General features: G+C 43.7%; 2 protein-coding genes across 2 annotated transcripts; one reads left to right on the top strand and one right to left on the bottom strand.

Annotated features, from left to right (window-relative positions):
• The first annotated feature begins 818 nt into the window (after positions 1–818).
• On the top strand, positions 819–7,301 carry prokr1a (prokineticin receptor 1a). The gene is made up of 3 exons (XM_030742838.1): positions 819–843; positions 3,594–4,045; positions 6,617–7,301. Exons 2-3 carry the CDS (start codon positions 3,618–3,620, stop codon positions 7,299–7,301), a joined length of 1,113 nt encoding a protein of 370 aa, XP_030598698.1. The 5' UTR covers positions 819–843; positions 3,594–3,617.
• Positions 7,302–10,336: 3,035 nt separating this feature from the next.
• On the bottom strand, positions 10,337–21,486 carry aplf (aprataxin and PNKP like factor). Its single transcript, XM_030732012.1, has 11 exons — positions 21,377–21,486; positions 21,099–21,234; positions 18,665–18,736; positions 16,502–16,665; positions 15,927–16,071; positions 14,403–14,532; positions 14,135–14,301; positions 13,770–14,047; positions 13,228–13,338; positions 12,717–12,763; positions 10,337–12,403 (listed from the first exon to the last, which is right to left on the bottom strand). The coding sequence occupies exons 2-11, from the start codon at positions 21,189–21,191 to the stop codon at positions 12,201–12,203; spliced, it is 1,410 nt and encodes a 469-aa protein (XP_030587872.1). The 5' UTR covers positions 21,192–21,234; positions 21,377–21,486; the 3' UTR covers positions 10,337–12,200.
• Between the last annotated feature and the right edge of the window lie 104 nt (positions 21,487–21,590).

Genomic DNA, 21,590 nt, shown 5'->3' with positions numbered 1-21,590 from the left:
TCAACTTTCTGACGTTCTCTCTCTCTGCAGATACCTGCTAATCAGTGCTCGGAAACATCCAATTAAAATCCTAGAATCTCGTTCACCATATTACTGGTCAGATAATCTCATCAAAAATGCTCCAAAAGGCTCCAGCAGCACAAACACAGTCCAGAGGTCCAGTTCAGGGTGAAGCCTTGCAGACAGCTAGCAGCTACAGCCACCTGTGTCACCATCCACCTGTCAGTCAAAGAGGCCACGCTAGTAATGCAAACTTTACTTAAACAGGTGAGATATAGAAAGAGCCCCCCTCCCCCCTTGCTGGAAAGTTTTAATAATGTCAATGGGGACTGACTCACTGCTGGCGCCTCTGCTGGATGGCAGAGGAACTGCAGGTTTTGGTACTTTTATGAAGTCCTCATTGGCAGTCACACTAGAGTCACACTTGGTTCCTAAATCGTGCTGCGTGAGAAAAACATGAAAACTTTTCCATCTGTCGGTGGTTTTAATGTTGTGGCCGGTGTCAGTGGAGTCACTTTACATCCTGTAGGCATTCGGAGTATGATGAAGACGAGCTCTTCATCATTTGCAGCATCTGCACAGACCCCATATCTGCATTGCAGTTGTTGATTAATGATTATTGGCATGTCATCACTGATCAGTTTATTGCTGCTGAAGGAGCAGCTGCTTTAAAATCTGTCAGATTCTGGTTAAATAAGTGAGGAGCAGCAAACAGGTTTTCCCTCTCAGATGTGGGGGGTGGGGGTGGAGGAGGTGGATCGCTGTTCGTCGGGTGCGCGCCTGCTGCTCGCACTCTTCTTCTTTTCATTCAGCGGAGCAGAGCGGAGAAGAAAGCTGCTTCAGGTCTGTATTCAAAACACTTTTGCAGCTTTTTATAGTTCACTTTCCTATCAGCTGATTTATTATATGCAATAAATCTAACAGATTTATTTATCTGTTAGATTGATGTTTTAATCCAGGAGGAATGCAGATGGATTCAGATTTACTCTTTGAAACTTTGTTCAGATTCTCTGTGAAGTGTTTTCATGCTGCACAGCTTTAAAATCTGTATGTGGGCTCAGAAGCTGCATCTTCTGTCAGTGCGTTTTAATCTGTGAGAGCAGAAACTCTGTGTGTGTGTGTGTGTGTGTGTGTGTGTGTGTGTGTGTGTGTGTGTGTGTGTGTGTGTGTGTGTGTGTGTGTGTGTGTGTGTGTTTATTACTGCTGCTGAGCTTTATTGCAGCTCAGGAGGTCCAGGGGTGAATTCAGGGGCCAAAAGCCCCAGAAAAGGTTAACACTTCATTTTGAATCTGCTGTGGAGGCAAAAAGGTTTCAGCCATGCGGTCAGACTGAGGTTCACATGGTGGACTGGAGCGTGCAGAAGTCATTTTTCATTCTAACAAACAATCCAATTACATGGTCTGAAATATCAGTGACAGTAAAAGAAGGAATTTATTAGAATTTGCCAGCTGCTGAAGTCTAATTTTCCTTATTTGATGCTACTTTATATTTTCTGCATTTATCTGACACTATGATTTTGGAAACAAAAGTCATGTTTTCTAAACAAAACATATGAAACTTGAAAATATGAAGCTTCCCTTCTTTCAGGTACAGTTGGTATCACATTACATTTTTACATTGATTTATTGATTGGCAGGGAATCCCTTTATTTTTATGATATTTTTACAGCTAAATTTCCCCACTTTAAATATTTTCCATTTTAATTATTTAATTATTATTATTTCTCAGTATCTTATTGTTTAAGAAACCCAAGCAACCAATTTATCAAGAAAATAATAACCAGTATCCAGTTAGCCAGATTCAGCCTAAACATTAAAGGTACTTTTCGTAATTACCACCGGCAAACTGTAACTCAAGCTTTCACCAGCAGGGAGCAGCATTTAACCTGCTGCAGTGTTAAAATGTTGTTTGTTTTTTTTTCAGTCCTACCCTTTGTCAGCTCGCCATCGTAATTAGAATTAAGGTTACGCTGCCTCACTGCTCCCTCCTGTGGTACAAACTGGTGTTACACTTCAGTACAGCCCGTCTCTAGTTCATCTGGACACATTAACCTGAATTATATGCATTAAACATCTTTCATTTTATTTTGTGGAATATCTTTTCTAGTCTATTTTTTTTGGGGGGGGGGGGGTATAACAATACTTCCATACAGATCCATTTATTGAAATTCTTCTTATTATTATTATTATCAAAATATAATTATTACAGTTAAAGAGTCAATGAATCAGAAAGAAAATGACAAACAAAACATCAGGCAGAAAACACACAAAAACATGAAATCTATAATCTTTAAATTATCATGGGCACTAAAAAAACAAGCAGAGGTGAAAACAATGCTGTTTAATGTGAAATTCTTAGATATTATATTACATGAGTTAAGAGTGCTTTAAATTGTACCTGCTGTGTGTGTTTCTTAGCCAAGCAATCTACTGTGTCTGATTAAACCCACAAATCAATAACATGAGAAACATTTGAAAAGCATCAGCTAAAAATCTGTGTGACACCAGCAGAAATGTTCCCACAGGGCGCTGTGCAGCTGTGCTAAAGGGTTAATCCTTGCATCAGAAATAATAATGATGTGACTCACGAGGCGCTTTGGTGAGACGCTCCTGTGTCTTTCAGAGCTGAGATGCAACATTCCCCAACCTGCGGCTGAATCTAACAGCTGCTCCACACCAATATCCACCCTGAGCGGCCAAACACACCCTCCACCTACAGTGACACAGGCATGCTGGGAAAGAAGTCATGACAGTCCATCCATTCACTTCTGCTTATTCTTTTCATTGTTGCAGGGGGGCTGGAGCCTATCCCAGCTGCCACAGGGCGAGAGGCAGGGTACACCCTGTACAGGGTGGTAAAACACAGGCTGGCCTAAAGGGGGCGCTCTGTTATACAAGTTCATTCCACTTCCTGTTAATACCAGTGTACAGAAGCTGTAATTCAGCTGGAGGGGCAGCTGAATTTTTTCCAGCTGCTTCCACAGAAAAACTTTTTATCTTATTTTCCAAAAATTGACAACGATGCAAATGTCCTTCAGTTGTTCTCACAGGGAAGCTGACTTTGACCACGAAGTGCAAGCGTTCTGCTAACGTGTGCCGATTGGTCGGTTAATGATCTAGGAAGGACGTCCTCCTTCGATGGCACCGTTAGCAGATGTTATTAATTTACGAGAATAGAAAACTGCAAAGCATCTAAAAATGGAACTATATCTATTGACTCGACTCCTTCTAATAAAAACATGAAGGAAAATGTTCACCCCACAAAATTTGGGTGCTTAGAAATTATTTGGTTGGACGTTTTCAACATGGAAGTCTGTGAGGATTATAGCCAACCTCAGGTGGACATTAGAGGAACTGCAGCTTTTTGGGTGGGTCGACTATGGTCACCTGCAACCACGACCCTCATTATTACTATAACCGTGACAACCATCCTCGTTCTAATAACCTTCATGATAGTTTTACCAGAGCAGCTTCCAGATGAAACGAGTACCGAGTGCCACATGAGAGAAAAGTCTTTTGATTGGTCTGAATGTGAATTTTAGCCCCTCCCACAGTTCAAATGCTGACACCTGCCTTCTTTTCTCCACCCTGCAGACGATCATGCTGACTTGATCCAAAATGGCCAACTCGACCAACAGCAGCTCAGCTCTGACTGACTACTTCCTGGCCGGTGACATGCTGGACTACGAGGTTCCACTAGGTGAGACCCCGGACACCACGCAGGGCCGAGCCTTCTTCGTGGCCACGATCATCATCGGCGCAGTGCTGGTGGGCATCATGCTGGTCTGCGGGGTGGGGAACTGCCTCTTCATCGCCAGCCTGGCCCGCTACAAGCAGCTCAGAAACCTGACCAACCTGCTCATTGCCAACCTGGCCGTGTCAGACGTGCTGGTGGCGGTGATCTGCTGCCCCTTCCTGCTGGACTACTACGTGGTGAAGCAGCTGTCATGGGACCATGGCCTGCTGCTCTGCGCCTCCACCAACTACCTGCGCACCGTCTCGCTCTATGTGTCCACCAATGCTCTGCTGGCCATCGCTGTGGACAGGTGGGGTCACCTCCCACTCAGTTTTCCAGCACAGAGGTTCAATTTGTGCTTCTTTTGGTTTGATGCATAAATATTCTCTCTGAGCTGATCTGATGTGTGAGAGGATTATGGGTAAAGGAACTGTGGTGCAGAAGTGTTGAATGTTCACATTAAGCCAAAAGCTCAAACTCTAAACTTGGTTTCCAATATTTAAATTTGAAATTCTTTATACAGCGCTGCCTCTCAGTGGGCTTCCAGAAGCTGACCAATGAGAGGAAAGTTGACTGAAAGGAGGCGCTAAAAGGGCTTGTTTCAGACAGGATGCACAGGGAGGCTGCATAAAGCGGGACTCCAGGATAAATTAGGATGCAAAGCTGTTTTATCAGAGTCCAAGAATAAAGTATTGAGCAGGATAGGTCAGGTCCACTTCTCTTTGAAATTATTACAAATAATGTTTTTCAGTGATGAACCCCACATCCTAACAGCCAACAAGATTCAGACTGACATTCATCTAAAAAACCCTAAAAGTTTCCAAACTCACATCTATGTTAAATTTAAACCTTAAATGTCATTTTCTTTAAATCTTAAATATCCACTGTGTGGCTGAAAGGTGGACGCATCAACTACTGACGAAGATCTGAGCGCGGGACACTGCATACCCTGAATCCGCCCCACTTCCTGCCCCTTCCTGACTCCGGTCTTTAAGTCCAAAGTCCAAAGTCCAGATGCCCCTAAATGGACAGCAATGGCAGCCCAGTGACTGTTCACTATTACATTCATATCGGTCAAAACAATGAGGGACACTTCATTGTGGCATATTGAACACAGGACAGTTTGGACAACATTCAGTTAGACCAGGGGAGTCGCCCCCTGCTGGACATTAGACAGGATGCAGGTATAAGGCTCAATTTTTCAGACCTGGACTCCAGAGAAAGTCTTGACCTTACAATACAAAGCGACTTGAGGTGACTTTTTGTTGTGATTAGAGGATATATAAATCAAACTGAATAGCATTCAAATTGAATGGTGCATCTTTTAGAAGGAACGATCATCAATCTGCCCTCCAGCTGGATTCTTTTAATCTTAATTTAATCTTCTGATGTTTTCATCAGTCTTTTTTAACCGTCTCCATGAATGATTCTTGTTGTCTGGCTTTAGTTGTGCTTGAGCTTAAGCATGAATGATTCTTGGTGTCTTTTGAAGACACTAGCTCAATCACAGCAAGAAACCTGATTAAATAAACTCTCTGAGTCGATATATGGCCTGGACATGTAGCAGCAGTAGCAGCAGCGAGGCAGGTGACGGTGTGCAGGAACCTGACGGTGGCTCCACATCAAACACAGTTTAATGTAGACCTCGGGACTCTGAGCACCAGCTGACGGAGATGATTTACATTGTGCTACAACAACAGCAGCTCCTGCGTTTCAGAGTGTAATTGGTCACCAGCTGCAGCTCTCACTTTGAGACCAGCAGTTCTCCTTGTTTCATTTATCACGCCTGGCTGACAGCTGTTAACATTTCCAAAGAGCTTCTGTGGAGAGATGCTAATCCCTGTGTGTCTGCGCACAGCAAAGTGGCTCCAGTTTCCTCGTTATTATGGGAATAAACACGTCCAAACATGTGGCAGTGTGCCAGCTCGAGTCCTCCTCAGCTCAAGGGTACAAACACTTCTGCAGCTGATAACAGCAGAATCCATCAAATCCAAGAAACAAGCTTCCTGGTTTGCTTCCAAACGGAGGCGCAGGCGCTTACATCAAAGCTCGCCTCCCCTGAAACTGATTAACAGCCTGAATTGAAAGACCAGCCCAGGGGGAGACATTCGAAAGAAACTGAGCTTCCATTGAGTAAATTTTATCCATTGAGGCAGAAATACCAGCAAAGAAACATGTATCTAAAGCTTTTAGAGGCAGAAAAAAGGAGCTCTGCCTTCATAAAAGACGAAGGCTTCAGCGCATCTTTGTTCACTGCAGCCGAAACAAAGACGAGCTCATAGATCAGAAGCAATCAGACTCTCACCTGCAGTCTGTGGTGACAGCAACCATGGCACAACTGCTGTAAGAACTTCAGCTTTCCCACAAAATGACTCAAATTTATAAGAAAGCAACATTGAAGCACCAAAAGCTGCAGTTCCTCTAATGTCTCCCACATTAACATGTTCCAGATGCTGCAGTCAGCGTGACCTTTATTTAACCATTGCAAACACATTCTCATTGATTAAAAAGGTAAAACCTCTGAGCTAAAACACCTGTCAGTTATAGGCCCTTAAAGCACAAAGGGGTTCAAATTTGGTGCTTTTTGACTGTTTTTCCTGCATTTTTGAGCCCTCATGACTTAAATACAGGAGACAGCTCTGGGCTCATCTTCTAACAGTGAGTCCCTCAAAATAACACCAACCTCACACACATCAAACTGAGAACTTTTGAACAATCGACTGATTTAATATGGAATGACCCAATAAAAGTTGAAAACATTTTGCAGATGGTAATTAAAAAAAATACTTTTGGCTTGAAAAGTGGAGTCCAGAAACCAAAAGGTGTCAGTGTGAAGAACATGAAAACCAACCTGAGCTGGTTGTTTCTTCTGTGTCTGCAGGTACATGGCGATCCTGCACCCTCTGAGGCCTCGTATGAAGCATCAGACGGCATACTGTGTGATCCTGACGGTCTGGCTCGTCCCCATCTTCATCTCCATCCCCTCTGCCTACATGGCCTCAGAGACGACATACCCGCACCAGGAAGGTCGTGCCCACAAGACCTTCTGCGCTCAGATATGGCCCGTGGACCAGCAGGTTTACTACCGTTCTTACTTCCTCCTCATCTTTGCTCTGCAGTTCGTGGGCCCCGTGTCTGTCATGGTCATCTGCTACACCCACATCTCCAGGGAGCTGTGGTTTAAAGATGTTCCAGGTTTCCAGACGCAGCAGATCCGCAAGAGACTCCAGAAGCGCAGAAGGACGGTGGTGGTGCTGATTCTGGTCCTGATGGCCTACATCCTGTGCTGGGCGCCGTATTACGGCTTCACCCTGGTGCGGGACTTTTACCCCACCCTCATCTCCAGGGACAGGAACTCCCTGGTGGCCTTCTACATCATTGAGTGCATCGCCATGAGCAATGGGATCATCAACACTCTCTGCTTTGTGAGCGTCCGAAACAACAGCAAACACCTGAATAAGTCAGTAAAGTTTCCTCTGAGGCTGGTGAGCTTCGTGGCCACCAAGTCACTGTATGAAGGGGAGGCACGGACATCCTCCCTCCGAGTGACGGAGGAGGTCAGCTAAGATAGAGCTCAAGCTTTTTCAGAGAGATAAAAGATGAAGTCACCTGACGAGAAAACCAAAAACAGTTCAGAAGCTGATTTTTGAGACCGTGTTGGTACACTGTGGGATTCCCCCTCTGGTCAAGAAAAAGCCATTCAAGAATCTACAAATGGAATAACAAGGACGTACCAGAGATGACACTCTTACCAATGAACCACTGAACAAATATCCATCTACATCACAGGAATCAAGAACATTTGGAGGAACTCAGGAACTAAACCTTCAGCACCAGGTCTCAAAAAGTCCCTCCTTCCTGATGGACCAGGACCTTATCCGATAAATGCTGCTGATGGCTCGAACACAGAAGATATTTCTGGTACAAACATTTGGGCGCTGGTAAATCGCCTGCATGAGTATTTTGAGATTTGGTTCTTTGGCTGATCAGCACAGAGACTCTGAGCTGAAGGAAGCCGGGAACCAGCAGTAGCAGAACGTGGCAGCTGTGCTCCGGTACTGTGGCGTGTTAGCGAATCTGCATCGTAGATGGAGACATTTTCTGATCCTGTTTTTTCCTTTCCACTTTATAATTCCCAGCTGTTTGTATCATAATGTTTCTCTTAATGTTGATGTGTACATAAGGAGAGAAAAGAGCAGTTATTATTTAAAGAGCAACTGCATCTATGGCTAATTTCCCATCATAACAGCTGTATGGGGTATAGCTCACCTGTTAAAATAAAGTTTGCATTATTAGGGGCGTGGCCTCTTTGACAGGTGGATGGTGCCACAGGTGGCTGTGCTGCTAGCTGTGTGCTAGGCTTGGAGTCCCTGAACTGGACCTCTGGACTGTGTTTGTGCTGTTGGAGCCTTTTGGAGCATTTTTAATGCAGTTATCTGACCAATAATATGGCTGCTGTGCACTTCATTGCAGGAAGTCTTGCTAACTAGCATTAGCTGGTAACTTGTCTGAAATCGGTCAGTTTGAGCAAGGCAGCAGCCACAAAGGTCGAAGCGAAGCCTCAGGAAGAAGTCATGAGTAACCCTTCATAGTGGTCAGGGGCCTAAATTAAAGTGAAATAATAAAATGATTGATACTTCACACAAAGTGCAGTAAGGAGACGAAAAAGTGAAATCACCGCAGAATTTGGGGCAAGGACCTTTCACTCTCACCTGAAGGGCGAGAAGGTGTTTAGCACACTCCTTCTTCTATGGATTTCAGCCACTTCAGACTGATTGCAGTGCAGCAGGCTGTGTGTGCATTGTGCGATTTCTCTGCACTTATTCATGTCAAATAAAGGTGCATTTTTAAACTCATAGCACAGAACAAGAGGTGAAACCTTTAATGGTGGGTGGTTGAGGTTCGTGCAGCTTTCAGAGGCAGTTTTGTACCTCAGTGTGTGCTCTCTGTGTGGGTGGACTGATCTTTAGGCTGAACTTCACCTCCTGAGGGCTCATCAGTTCCGCCTCTGCTATCATTTCTGCCCTCATTAGAGCCGATCAGCATGCAGCCAAGACCTCAGAGCGTCTCAGCTGGTCTCTCATTTATGTTCACGCAGGAGCTTCAGACACAAGGATCACAGCCCGCCAGCATCCTCTGTAACACCACCGAATCAATACTTCAACACATCAACGCATCAGTGCCTTTCTGACAGTCTGATCTTTGGTGCTGTTGTGGTGTTGTGTCACAGCTTTGGAGGGTGAATTTGGCTGTTTTAAAACCTGCTTAGCAACAATGAAAATGAACAATGACTCATTCCAGTCTGCTCTCTGCTGATTTACACTGTCTTTGCTGTGTGCTCATGTTGGGGGTGCACTCGTGGTTACACATATTTTAATATTTACTGCATGACCAATAAAAAAAACACCTGAACTGAACTGAGCACACAGGTGAGAGCCTTCCACCCCAGTGATTAATGTGAGCTGGCAGCAGGTTGTTTCATCCTCACGGATGCAGCGAGTAGCTTCTCAGTGCTTCAACAACCATATCTGAAGACATATCCTGAGGCGGCCTCACCAAGCAAAGAAGGAGAAGCTGAAATGACTAAAACTGCTTTAATAACTGTCCAATGTGAAATTAACTTGGAGGGATAGACAAGAACCATCACCTCAGAGGAAGAAGCGTGGGCGGAATAAATCTTGAATGACCGTTATTGGAGATCACTTTGAGCTTTGGTGAAATCAAAAAACAGGAGAAGTCACAGCTGTGGTTTATACTGAAGGTAAGAATATTTCCACACACACACAATGTGGAAAAAACTCAGGATTGGGACTAAAGAGCAGCTTTAAGAAAAGCACTCATCAGTGAGGCTACTCTGGGAGAAGGGCTTAGATTTACTGGGAGCATAAAGACTGGACCAAAGGTCATGTGGTCTGAGTCCAGATTCACCGTGTTTCAGGGTGACGGGTGGAAAGGAGTGGTTCAGGGAGCGAGAGCATCGACCCCAAAGAGAGTTTTTGGGATGTGCTGGAGGAGATTTTACACAGCAGTCTGACTCTCATCAATACAAGAATGAAAAATGACTCTGGATAAATGTGGCGACACAAGCTTATTGAATGTCATCAGAGCAAAATGTCATTCAATGAAATATCAGAGGGTGACTTTTGTTGGCCAGGGAGTGTTTATACTATCATAACAATAACATTTTGTTCTATGAAAGGGTAAGAAAATACATTTAGAGCCATAAGTGTTTGCACGAAGACATGATTCTTGGCATTTTGCCTCCGCACACCCCCACAGAGGATTTTTAAATCAAACAAACAAGATGGAACTGCTCAGCAGTTTTTTGCAAACAGGAGAACCTGTAAAAGCTTTAAAACTGGTGGAAAGATTCCTGAGAAGCTGAAGAAGACAAAAATACTTCCCATTTGGTGTCTTGAATCGTAAAAATGCAGCGATCACAGGAGTTTCCTTTGACTCATCAACAGGAAGTGTAACGTAATGGTTTCTTTGGTTGGTGGCAGGTTAACGCTCTGCTGCCTTCATCCCGGTTTAGCATCGTATGAACCAAGAAAGGAGAGACCACTGTTTGGTTTTATATATTTAATTAAAAAAAACCCAGTCTAACAAGTTTAAAATCATCTAATAAAAAAATAACTAAAGGCTTTATATTCCTGACGCACACAAACAGATAATTTCCAGTTTCAGACATTTAGTGGTTCAGAAATCCAGAATCACCCGTAAACAGCACAGATTTTATTTAAAGGCACAAAAAGCTTGAATTTTGGCAGCAGGAGGCTAAAAAAAATAAAAATAAACCCTCAGAGCTCAGAGTCAGCAGGTCTCTGCTCGGCCTCCTTTGGTGGAGGTGACGCAGAGGCTCCGACCAGCTGAGGACCTGATCCACGGCCGCACTCACACCCAGCTTTTATTTTTAGTGTTACTGACATTTGGATATTTATGGGCTTCATAAATGCACCAGTCCACCACAAAAACCCGCCCCATCACACCTTCGACTGCATCCCAACAACCAAAAATAAATCCCTTTCACATTAAAAGTCCTGCAGGACTCCTTAGATTTTTTTTTTTTTTTTTGAAAAAGTGCAGACGTTGACATTGATCAGGCCCGCAGAAACAACTCTGTGACTCTATTAATGTTTTACTATTTTTCTAATATCCCTCCTGTTTTCACAATAAAAGCAAAAGTAAACCTATATTTAACAAATATAAAAGAGAGGCCTACAAGCCTTTTAATCTGAAAATACATGGGCAAGTGGCAATAAAGTAGAAATAATAAAGTAAGATAATGTAGGACAAATTAGAACAGGAAATACAACGGCAGAAATCCCTTGTGCATTAAAAGTCCTGCAGCACTCCTTTTAATGGAACTTTTATTTTGAAAAGAATGAAAATTTTTCATTAGAAGAAACATGGTGTGATAAAAGGTTCTCCATTGTGACCACTTTTCAAATTAAAAGCCTAAACAAAAATTACTTTTATTTTGAAAAAGCACAGACTGACATTGATCAGAACCACAGAAGCAGAAGTTTCTGACTCTTAATGTTTTATTATTCTACTGTCATATTCCTCTCCTTTTCACATTAAAGCAAAAACTAGGCTGCTATAGCTAAATGAATATTTAAAAGAATAAAAATGAGACTTTTAATCTGACAAAAACATAGCTGGAGCTTACCATTGACCACGAGGACGGCAAAAGGAAATGCGACAGCACAATTATTGATCTTAGAATTATTTCTTCTATACTGATCCTGACTATGAAGACATCCAGATATTTTTCACATAAATGTCTACCTATAAGACTTTTAATTTGGAAAAAAAAAATAAAACGAAGCACATGAGAGAGTATGCAAAGATCATTTAGGTCCCTCCACTTGTTTCTGTTTTGTACTGACTGATGCAAAGCCAAGTTTTTCCACATTAAAACTTTTCATATTAAAAGCGTGCAAGACCTTTAATTTGAAAAATTACATGGATGTGCCTTATCACTCATCATCTTACTCCTTATTAATGAAGACTTTTTTCCACTTTAAAAGCCTGGCCATAACAGGGAGACTGCGAGACTTTTAACCTGAAAAACGCGGGGCCCTTGCTTATCACAGCACAGTCAAGTAGAAACAACAGGAAATACAACAGCGTTTCTTCTGTGTTTTTAATGTTTTTCACATTAAAAGCCTCCCAACCAAAGGCTGTGGGACCTTTAATGTGAAAAATAACACAGTCAAGGTTTCAAAGAGTAAAGAAGAAACAGCAGACTTTCATACTGCTTTCTTCTTTGCTGTACATTTAAAGCCCACCTATAAAGAGCAGCAGGACTTTTAATGTGAAAACCTTAATTTGTGGACAGCCTGATGTCGTTACTGAACGTGAGCCACTGTATTGAACCTCAGCTAACTTTATTTTTTGGTTTGTTTGAGGATGACATCATCAAACATCACGGTCGCAGTGCTCTGCGTCCTTGTTCTCACCTACTTCCTCTTCTTCAGGAAGGCCTTAGCCTCCTTCTGCAGCCCTTTGATGTCCTCCTTGCCGCTGTCGTCTGAGTCAGGAGGGACGTAGTCTGAGTCATCGCCCACGTCCTCGCTGTCGTCATTAATGAAGCTGTCCTCGTACTCATCCTCGTCCTCCTCGTCATCAGGAGCCTTTTTGGCGACCTGACGAGTAGTGCGAGCTGCAGGATGATTTAACGTGAGTGAGTCACAGGAGGAAACGCCGACAAGAAGATTTAGCTTCAGTTTCTAATTTTCTACTGCAGCAAATCTTTGAGAAGCAGGTTTCAGCCCTTTTCATTTATTATCACCTGTTTGATTTACTTCACCTGCACGACACACCTGAGTGGAAAAGCTTCTATCAGACAAACTCTGAGGCCAAAATGTTTGCATGAGGCTTCATTTGGGAGGTAACAACTCAAAGTGCACAAGTTCAAAAATCACCCAAAAAGGGTTTTTGCTTTCATATATTAATGCATTTAAATGTGTGTGTACCTGGTTTCTTTGTGTGTTTGTATTCCTTCCTGTGAAGAGGATTTTTCCTGCAGAGGAAACCAAGTTTACATCAGAGTTCACGTTAGAAAACACAGGTGCGAGGGTTGAAAATACTCAAAGCGGCCGAGTCTGTTTAATCAGAGGTTTCTGCGCCGAGACAGCGAGCCAAGCGTCAACCATCGAAATGCAAACGCTGCTCTGAGGAACACAACGCTCATCAGTGTGTTTGACGGTCACATGCAGAAACACGTGCATTAAATAAATAAATAACCCCGACACAGCTCATAAATCATTGTGTGAGGAATCTGGATCTATGAAACCTGCCGTCTGAATATAACTGCATAAATACATTTTAATACAACACTGATCTGTTATAACTGTTACCTCCTGATCCTGAAAGTTAAAGACATTTTAGAGCCTCTGAGGACTTCCTGCTGAAATGAATCCAGCTGTTTCTCAGCAGCAGGTCCTCAGAGAGCCCTCAGGTTTCCTTTCATCTCAGAGGCCTGACCTGTAGCAGTCTGTGCCATAGGGACACTCGGGTTTGTCTGCCTCCTCCTCCTCCTCCTCGTAGTCGCTGTCCCCGGGGTGACTGCACTCCTGGAAGTGAAGCGGGTTCTTCCTGGAAAACACGAGCATGGAGAAGATGAAGGGTCTGAAATCCACCTCTGCAGGATGGTCACCTGCAGCCACTCGCTCATTCACCACGTTTACAGCTTCTAAACATTTAAACCACCAGGGCCACACTGGGACATGCAGGAGGGCCCTTTTTCGCACTGCTGGTTTCAAATGAAATGAAAATTTTCTTTCTTGTTTCAAAAATATTCCTGAAAGTGAAATCTAAAGAATGATCAGAGATTCAGAGCGAGCGAGCAGTGGTCTCTGAGATGATGAAGGGGGGGGGGTTTGAGAGGCTTTTGGCTCTCTTCATCAGCTCGAGTGCACTTCAGCTCGTCTTCAGAGGAAAATGAGATGCATCAAAGTAAAAGCTCTCAGCAGGACTTTAATGAATTCAGTCTATTAACTTTGATGTGTTTCTCTGAGCGGGGGTACCTGTAGCAGTCCTTCCCGTACGGACACGGCGTTCTGACTCTGGCTTTGGACGGGGCGGGGCCAGACGTCGAGCTTCCGTTCGACCCGATGGACTCGGCTCGTTTAGACGTTTGGTTGTTTTCAGACTTCTCGGGCTCTCTGCTTTCTGACATCCACGCTGAGGCGTTTCCTTTTTCCTCGGCCTCCACCTCCATGGGGAAGCTGTCGGAATGGCTGCGGCCCTCAGACCTGCTCGGTTTACTCGGATGCCGGGGGTCAGGATCGCCTGGGGGGACGTCCTGAAAGTCAGAGAAAGTTACTCTCTGAGGTCAGGACGCAGAATTTAAAACTAAACCTGAAAACATGTTCGAAAACTCAGCTGTCACCTGAGGTTTTTCTTCATCATCACCCATTTTTCTCCTCTTCTTCCTCGGCCTCTTCTCCTCCTCCTCACTGAGCCCCTCCTCAGGTGAGGAGGTTGCTGTGGGTGTGGCCTGGGTGACGGCTGCTCGTTTAATGGCAGGTGACGGCGCTGTAGGTCTGCTACTCTGAACTAAACAGACATTTTGAGGGGAAAAAGAAGCTCAAACAATAAATAACAGAATCAGAAACAGCGCCTCCTGCAGGCAAAGGGACAGAAACGGTCCTCGTTACCTTTTGGCGTGGAGGGCGGACCCTTTGAAGCAGGTACAGCTGCCAGCATCCATGCAGGTAAAAGTCTTTTCCTGGCCACAGATGTAGCGGCGTCTCGCTGATCCTCCTTCACTGATCCCACCAAGTCTCCCTGCGAGAAACGAAACAAGAAAACAGCTTCACCGATTGGCTGCTCACTTCCACGCTGTCATCCATGTGAAGTGGACCACAGCTTGTGCTACTTTCAGCTAATCAGCAGGTAGATTTCTCAGACACTCACTCAATATTTTAAACTATAGCCAGCGAAACGTTTTGAGTCTCAGAGCTCAAACTGTTCCTTTAGTCCAAACTTCAAGTTTGTTCCCACTAAAACTGAAGAAAATGTCAGGTGACATCTGCCTATTAGATCATCATTACTAAAGTACAGTTGATGGTTTAACGACTCATTTTTACGGCCTCTGTTTTAAAGTCACTGTCGTGCGAACTGTGAGATCTACAGAGCAACACAACCATTTCTACGTGCATGAGAAATGTGATGAGGAGAAGGATTTTTTTTAAAGGAAAAATCCTGCACTTTACAGCTAAACAGCAACCGATTTTTATTTAATGAGGACATTTCCAGAACTTTCCAGGAAATTAGCTGGAAATTCAGGACTTGTTTCAGGGTAGTATGAGGTAAAAGTCAGCTACATCTCTGCTCAGTCATCTTCAACACCTGCTTTAAACAGGAATGAAACATCAGTAAAAACCCCTGCTAGCTGCTGACTCTGAGGTCTAACTCGTCTCCTGGATTTGATTCAGCTGACTATAACATAACAGATCCTTTCCTCCTCATCCTCGGCCTCTCGCATGGCGTTCCTCAGAGCTCAATCCTCGGTCCCATTTTAATCTCTACCTGCCTAAACGCAGGGCTGATTTCCACCATTATGTTTGCGTAGTGACTTAAATAAAATCTTATATCTTGTGGCTTCTCTCTGACGTTAAATACTGGATGTCACAAAACGTCTTTCAACTCAACGTTTCCAGATCTTTATTCGCATATATATGCAGCCCTGACCCTGGATCATCAGGCACTCTGCTCGTAATCTGGGAGTGATCGTACTGAGCTTTGCTTTCACAAATGACGAAGGTCCTACAGTCACGCTTCCAGAAATGCTCCCACACTTAAGCAGGGAGCAGCTGGAAGTAGCACCAGATCTGCTCGCACCTCATGGACCTCATGACAAATGAAATGTTTTCTGAGGTCAGCAAACTCAGGATCTACTTTAAATCAAAGCTCACTGTGACCTTCCTGTGACCTGTCACATTATCCCGCAGCTTTGCTTTTATTTGTTGTACTTTAAATTTTCATTGTTACTGTTTGAATGTATTTTGTAACTATATTTAAGAACTTTATTTTATTTTTCTAAACAATGCTCATATCACATTGAACTCTGCAGTCTTTAAAAATGGAACCACGACTCCAGATTGGCCCCGCCCACTGACGAGTCCAACATCTTTTTCTCCAGCAGCCCCCCCCCCCCCCCTCATAAAAACTCAGCCAACCTGTTTCAAACGCCTCTCAGCCTCCTCCTCCTCCTCTTTCTCTGCTGTCTCCTCCTGGTTTAGTCGGGCTGCTGGAGCTGGAACCACAGCTGGCTGAGGAGGAACAGGAAGTGCCTCCTCTTCTTCTTCAAACATCTGGCTGTTCCTGTTGGGGGGTGGGGGGTGACATTTGATGGAGATAAATGTGAACCTTTCCTCCCACAGAGAATTTCTTGTGGAAAACTTTTAATGTGAGACCATAATGCTGCGAGCTGGAATCTCAGCATGAATTTTACATGAGCCGATGAGCATTAACATTCGCTCGAGTGTCTGTTTGATGCGAGCTTCAAACAGCAGGACAATGGAGAGCACGACAGCTCGCAGACAAAAGATGGCCGAAGCCCCAATAACAAGTAAATCTACTTGTGCCTAATGCCTGCTTCTGACTGAGCGTTCAACCCCACACGGCTCAGCCTGCAGAGACAAAAGAGCTCTCGTTACCACGCGCGCAGCCTCATTATTCACCGAGATGATCTGCGTCTTTGTCTCCACCAACACCAACATAGAAAGCAGCGTTTTTCAGACATCAGAAGTACCTGGGATTCTGCTCGTCTCCGCCCACAGACACCACCTGGTACATAAACCGATCTGGCAGCAGAGAGAAGAAGTCTCCGTGATGAAGGATGTGCCAGGAACCTTTCTCCAGAGGTCGAGGGTCATCGGTGGGGGACGACTGAACAAAGCAGGGGTTCAGGTGCGTCTGAGGATTGAAACAATGGGAGGTTAAACCAAGCTGTCACTTTTTAAGCCTAAATGCAAACTTCTCTCCTCACAGCAGCGCCCCCTGCTGTGGGGACGCTGCTCAAAAACCTGAGCTCAGACTTCTCAGCAGCTTTGAGCCTGTTTTTAGGAGCTGCTGCTATTTCACTGTTAATAAAATCAAACATGGTTACAGGAGTTTTACTGTTTCCTTCAGGGTTGAGAGGTTAACTGGACAGGGGGATTTCTTTAATATAAAACATGAATTTAAGGTATTTCTACTGAGTAAAGGAAGACAATTATACTTCTATATTTAATAATACATTTTTCTCTTTCATTTGAGCCTTTATGGTTTGGCGTCATCTGCATGTTGTTAAGCAGAAGGTGCAAAAAGGTGGAAACAGTTTTGAAGCAGCTGCTGATAAATTTTATTTATGCCAAAATTAGAGAAATTAGTTTGTTAAAGTGACTGAAAGCAGAAGAGTTTGAATAAAATAGAAAAGCTCAATACAACAAAATCAAATATGATCTCAATAAAAAAAATTACACAAAAGAAAGAGTGCAAATAAATACAAAAACTAATAAAAAAAGATTCAATTAAAAGGAGCTGCAAAAAAAGAAACTAATAATTAAAAAAAAATCTAAAAATAAAACAACATCTAAAAAAACTAAAAATAATTTAATAATAAGTAAAAATCTAAACAGAAGCAGGAAAGATGGCTTCTTACAGCCCGACCGATATTAAACATTTGCAGATATCTGCATCAGCATTTATAATGGCCGATAAAAGACACTTAAGACAGAGAGACGGGAGAAACAGCGTCCTATGTGCACGAGTGCTGGTGTAACAACGGAACAATCATCGACAAACATTGTTCCCCAGACCTCGAGTACATGTCTGTAAGATGTCGGCCTTTTTTTTTCTGCCTAGAGAGCTCACAGTAGTGATTGTCACAGCCACGGAAATTCCACCTGACGCTAATGTTAACATGGCGCTCTCTCTCCTGCTGGACACCATTAATGAACAGCAGTGGGCCCTCCCCGATGGTGTTCACATTATCGAGGAGACTTTAACCAGGCCAACTTTCTCCAATCTCATTGTACATTCTGTATAATGACAAATAAAGGTATTCTATTCTATTCTACTCTATTCTATTCAACCATGTTATGAGTGCTGATGTTGCAAATTCTGTCCGCCAGAGGGCACTCTGCAGCTTCCCTGTTGGCAACACCTGTTTGGAACGCCACAAACATGCAAACCAGCTGATTTGAGCCGAAGTGGGCAGAGCGTGAATGAGTAAATAAATAACTGCATGTTACAAAAGTGCAAACGGGAGATCTGTTTATGTTTTGCGTGTCTGAAAGAAAATCTATTTGGTGAGTTTGAAATCTGATATCACCCGATATTATTTTTCAAACTCACCAAATAGATATTAGTCTTACAAATCCGATATCAGTTGGTCTCCAATCCCTGCATCTGTCATTCTGAAGCACGCTTTGCAAATAGAAACGTAAATGAACTCAGGACACGTGTAGCTCAGGAGGTAGAGCGGGTCACCTACTGATCGGAAGGTCAGCGGTTCGATTCCTGGGCAAGATACTCCGACACAAGCGGAGTGTGAATCTGAGTGAATGTTAGATAATAAAAAGAACTTAGCTTAGTTAATCATGGAAGTGCTGGTGTGAATGGGGTAAATGTAAACTTGTTGTATAAGCGCTTTGAGTGCTCAGACTGAGTAGTAAAGCACTATATAAGAACTAGTCCATTTACCACAGGAGGGAGCTGTGAGCCAGTGTGTGGCGTGGGAAAGGTTTAAGGTTGACGAAATGGGGTTCGGACTAAAATGGAATGTCAAATGCTAAAACCCCCAATTGTTAAACATCGCCCCATGGTGGTGAAAATTTAAATTCTTCACATTCAGGTTAAAATCCTCATGCTAGGAGCAGGCATAGATATCCCAGCATGAGAAGCTTTTTAAAAGTGAGATGGGCAAACGTACAGGTTTGAGTCGCAGCTCTCCGTTCAGGTTCTCCAGCAGCCCATGGTGTCGGGAAACTCTCTTATCACTGATCTGAGACAAAAAACAAGGCAGGACCAGATTTACACACATCTTAATCCATTCAGCATTAGTCTAAATAAATGACAGATATTAGTAAAAATGTAAGAACTGAGCTTCAGGATATAGAGCCCAGTGAAGCTACATAACTTCTCAGTTTTAGAAACTCCGTACAAAGAAAGAAAAATAACACAGAAACGTGCAGCAAGGCCCCGTATACACTAAAGAAGCATTATTTTGAGCTGTGATTCATGCAAAGCTGCTTTAGCAGAGTGCAGGATTAACATCTGGAATACAATCACACACAAAATCATTTTATTTTGTAACCTTATACTGTGTATGCATACAAAGTATGAGATGATTTTTTTCCTCACTCATCCCTATATGTTTTCACTATTGTTTCTGTCTTTTTAATGGCAACGCCTCCAGAAGGGGGGCAGCATGGCCACAGTTCACCTATCTCCCCATGTTTGTTTGTTTGTCTTCTTGGATGGGTGTTCTGTTAACTGTAATTTCCCCATTGTGGGATCAATAATAAAGTATCATCATTTTCACACCTTTCTGACTGCAAATGTTTTCAACCTTTTTTCGTTAACCTGAAAAAGGCCAGTGTCCTTATTCTGAGAGGTCATATCAAGGGTTGCTTTTTAAGGGTACAAAGTGAGATCATCGCAAATAATAAGGATGAGAAGTCTAAGGAGTCCTCCTCCCTCCGTGGTTTGCACATAGTACTGTGCAAAAGCCTCGAGCCACCCTTCAATTTTTTATATTTTGCTTGGAAAATGGGAAACATGCAAACGTACAGGGATATGCAGTGTATGAGACCAAAGCAGAGTCTGGACAATTCTAACAAGCTTGGAAGTGAATATTTGGTGTGACCGCCTTTATTTTTCACACAGTCTGAACTCTGTGTGGCAGCTTCCTGTCATTTCTTTAAGCAGTCTTCAGGAATCGTTCTCCAGGCTTTTTGAAGGACATTCAAAGCTCTTCTTTGGATGTTTCTGCCCTTTGTTCTGTCGGGATGATCCCACACTGCTTCAGTAATGTTGAGATCCGGGCTCTGGGGAGGCCAATCCATGACTGATGGTGTTCCACTGTGTGCTTTTCTATCCAGGGTTGCTTTTACTGCACTGACAGTGTGTTTAGGATGATTGTCATGCTGAAAAATTAAAGCAATCAGATGCTTTCCAGATGGTATTTCATGGTGGATCAAAATCTGATGGTACTTTTCTGAATTCATAACTCCATCAGTTTCCAACACCACTGGCTGAAGAGCAGCCCAAACCGTGACAGAGCCTCCACAGTGTTTCATAGACAGCTGCAGACAGACATTGTTCCACCTCTCTCCTGACCTCCTCCATAGATACTGACAGATTCATCCCTCCATCAGACCTGCTGCTGCTGATTTTCAGTGCAGTTCTTGAGTAATGTGGCAGACCTCAGCCTTTCTTCCCTGTTTCCCTTCCTTAAGAACAGCTTCCCTTCCACTAACACCATTTGTGATGAGGCTTCAGTGAACAGTAGATCAGCTGAAGGTCCACATCCATCTCTCAGGTCCTGTGTCAGCTCTTTGCTGGATTTGTTCCTATTTCTTAAGGACGTGACTTTCAGGTCCTGTTCATCTGCTGCAGAGTTTTTGGGAATGACCTCGCTGGTGCAACAATCCTATTTTATGCTGTCAGTTTGTGTTCTCTTTGGCATTTTTCATTGATTCAGGTAAAGAAATGGGAACACTTTGCTAACTTGCCTTATGTATCTCTGCTTGAATGATTCACAGGTCAGAGTTCACAGACTTAACAAACAGAAATGGTCGGGTACGAGGACCAGACTGAAAATGAGTGAAAAAGCAGCCAATGTCTCCAGAGAAGACCACTTTTAAAACTGAGGCAAACAAAGAAATGAGGGGTGGCTCAAGAATTTTGCACAGTGCTACATTCCAGCTGTGGCCACACACACCTGAAGGTAACAGGACACACATGAACAGCCACCTGTGTCCTTCTTGATCTCAGCTCATTTTAAGTAGCTTAGGTCACAAGCAGGAGGGAGTCACCCAACAGCAAGAGGTTCAAAGTTCAATGTGCAAGCTCATGAAGCTCCGCCTCTTTCTACAAAGGCAGATCAATCCAAAGAAAAAAAAGAAAAAAATCCACGTGGTGGTGTTTGTCACGTTTTTAATCACTTTGTCATTGATTAGCTCCTTTCTGATCATTTAAAACGTGTTTGGTGCCAAACCTGCCTGAAGTCACCGAACCACGTGACTTGTTATGGTTTCTGCGTTTTTTCCATGCGCGGAAATAAACGTTTTCCAGCCAGTAAATAACCTGCACTGACATCATCATCATCATTATCTCTGGGCTCAAGAAGGAGCAGGACTCACTCCCAGGAACGGGCCCCGGCCTAGCAGCGTCTCTCCGGGCGGCAGGTGGACCGGACCCCCGCCGTCCACCGGAACCAGGTCGAAGCCGGACATCAGCTCAGCGGAGCGGACGCAGCAACACCTCGGCTGGAAGCACCTGGATGAAAACACAGAGCAGCACCTTCATGGTCAGGAAGTTCTGGGAGAGGATTCAAACGGCTTCCGGTTAAAAAGCATCTTCTCGCACTCATGTTTGCGCTTTAAAGGGGAGAGGCGGTAAACGTCCCAGCTGTGCCCACCTGTGCAGGTGAACCTGGACTGAAACCGAGCCGCAGCGCTGACACCTCGCACCTTTAACTCGGCTACACGGTTCAAACCTTCCGGGATGCAACGGAGCCTGCGCACTACGTCTGTGACTCCGCCCTGAATCTCCCGATTCATCCTTCCGGTTTATTTAAAAGTCTTTTAATTTCTAAAATTAGACAAAGGTTTTCATGCATATGTATATACAGA

The sequence above is a fragment of the Archocentrus centrarchus genome, chromosome 1 (genome assembly GCF_007364275.1).
Source record: "Archocentrus centrarchus isolate MPI-CPG fArcCen1 chromosome 1, fArcCen1, whole genome shotgun sequence".
NCBI classification, from domain to species: domain Eukaryota; kingdom Metazoa; phylum Chordata; class Actinopteri; order Cichliformes; family Cichlidae; genus Archocentrus; species Archocentrus centrarchus.
This window is presented reverse-complemented; position numbering and strand designations above follow the sequence as displayed.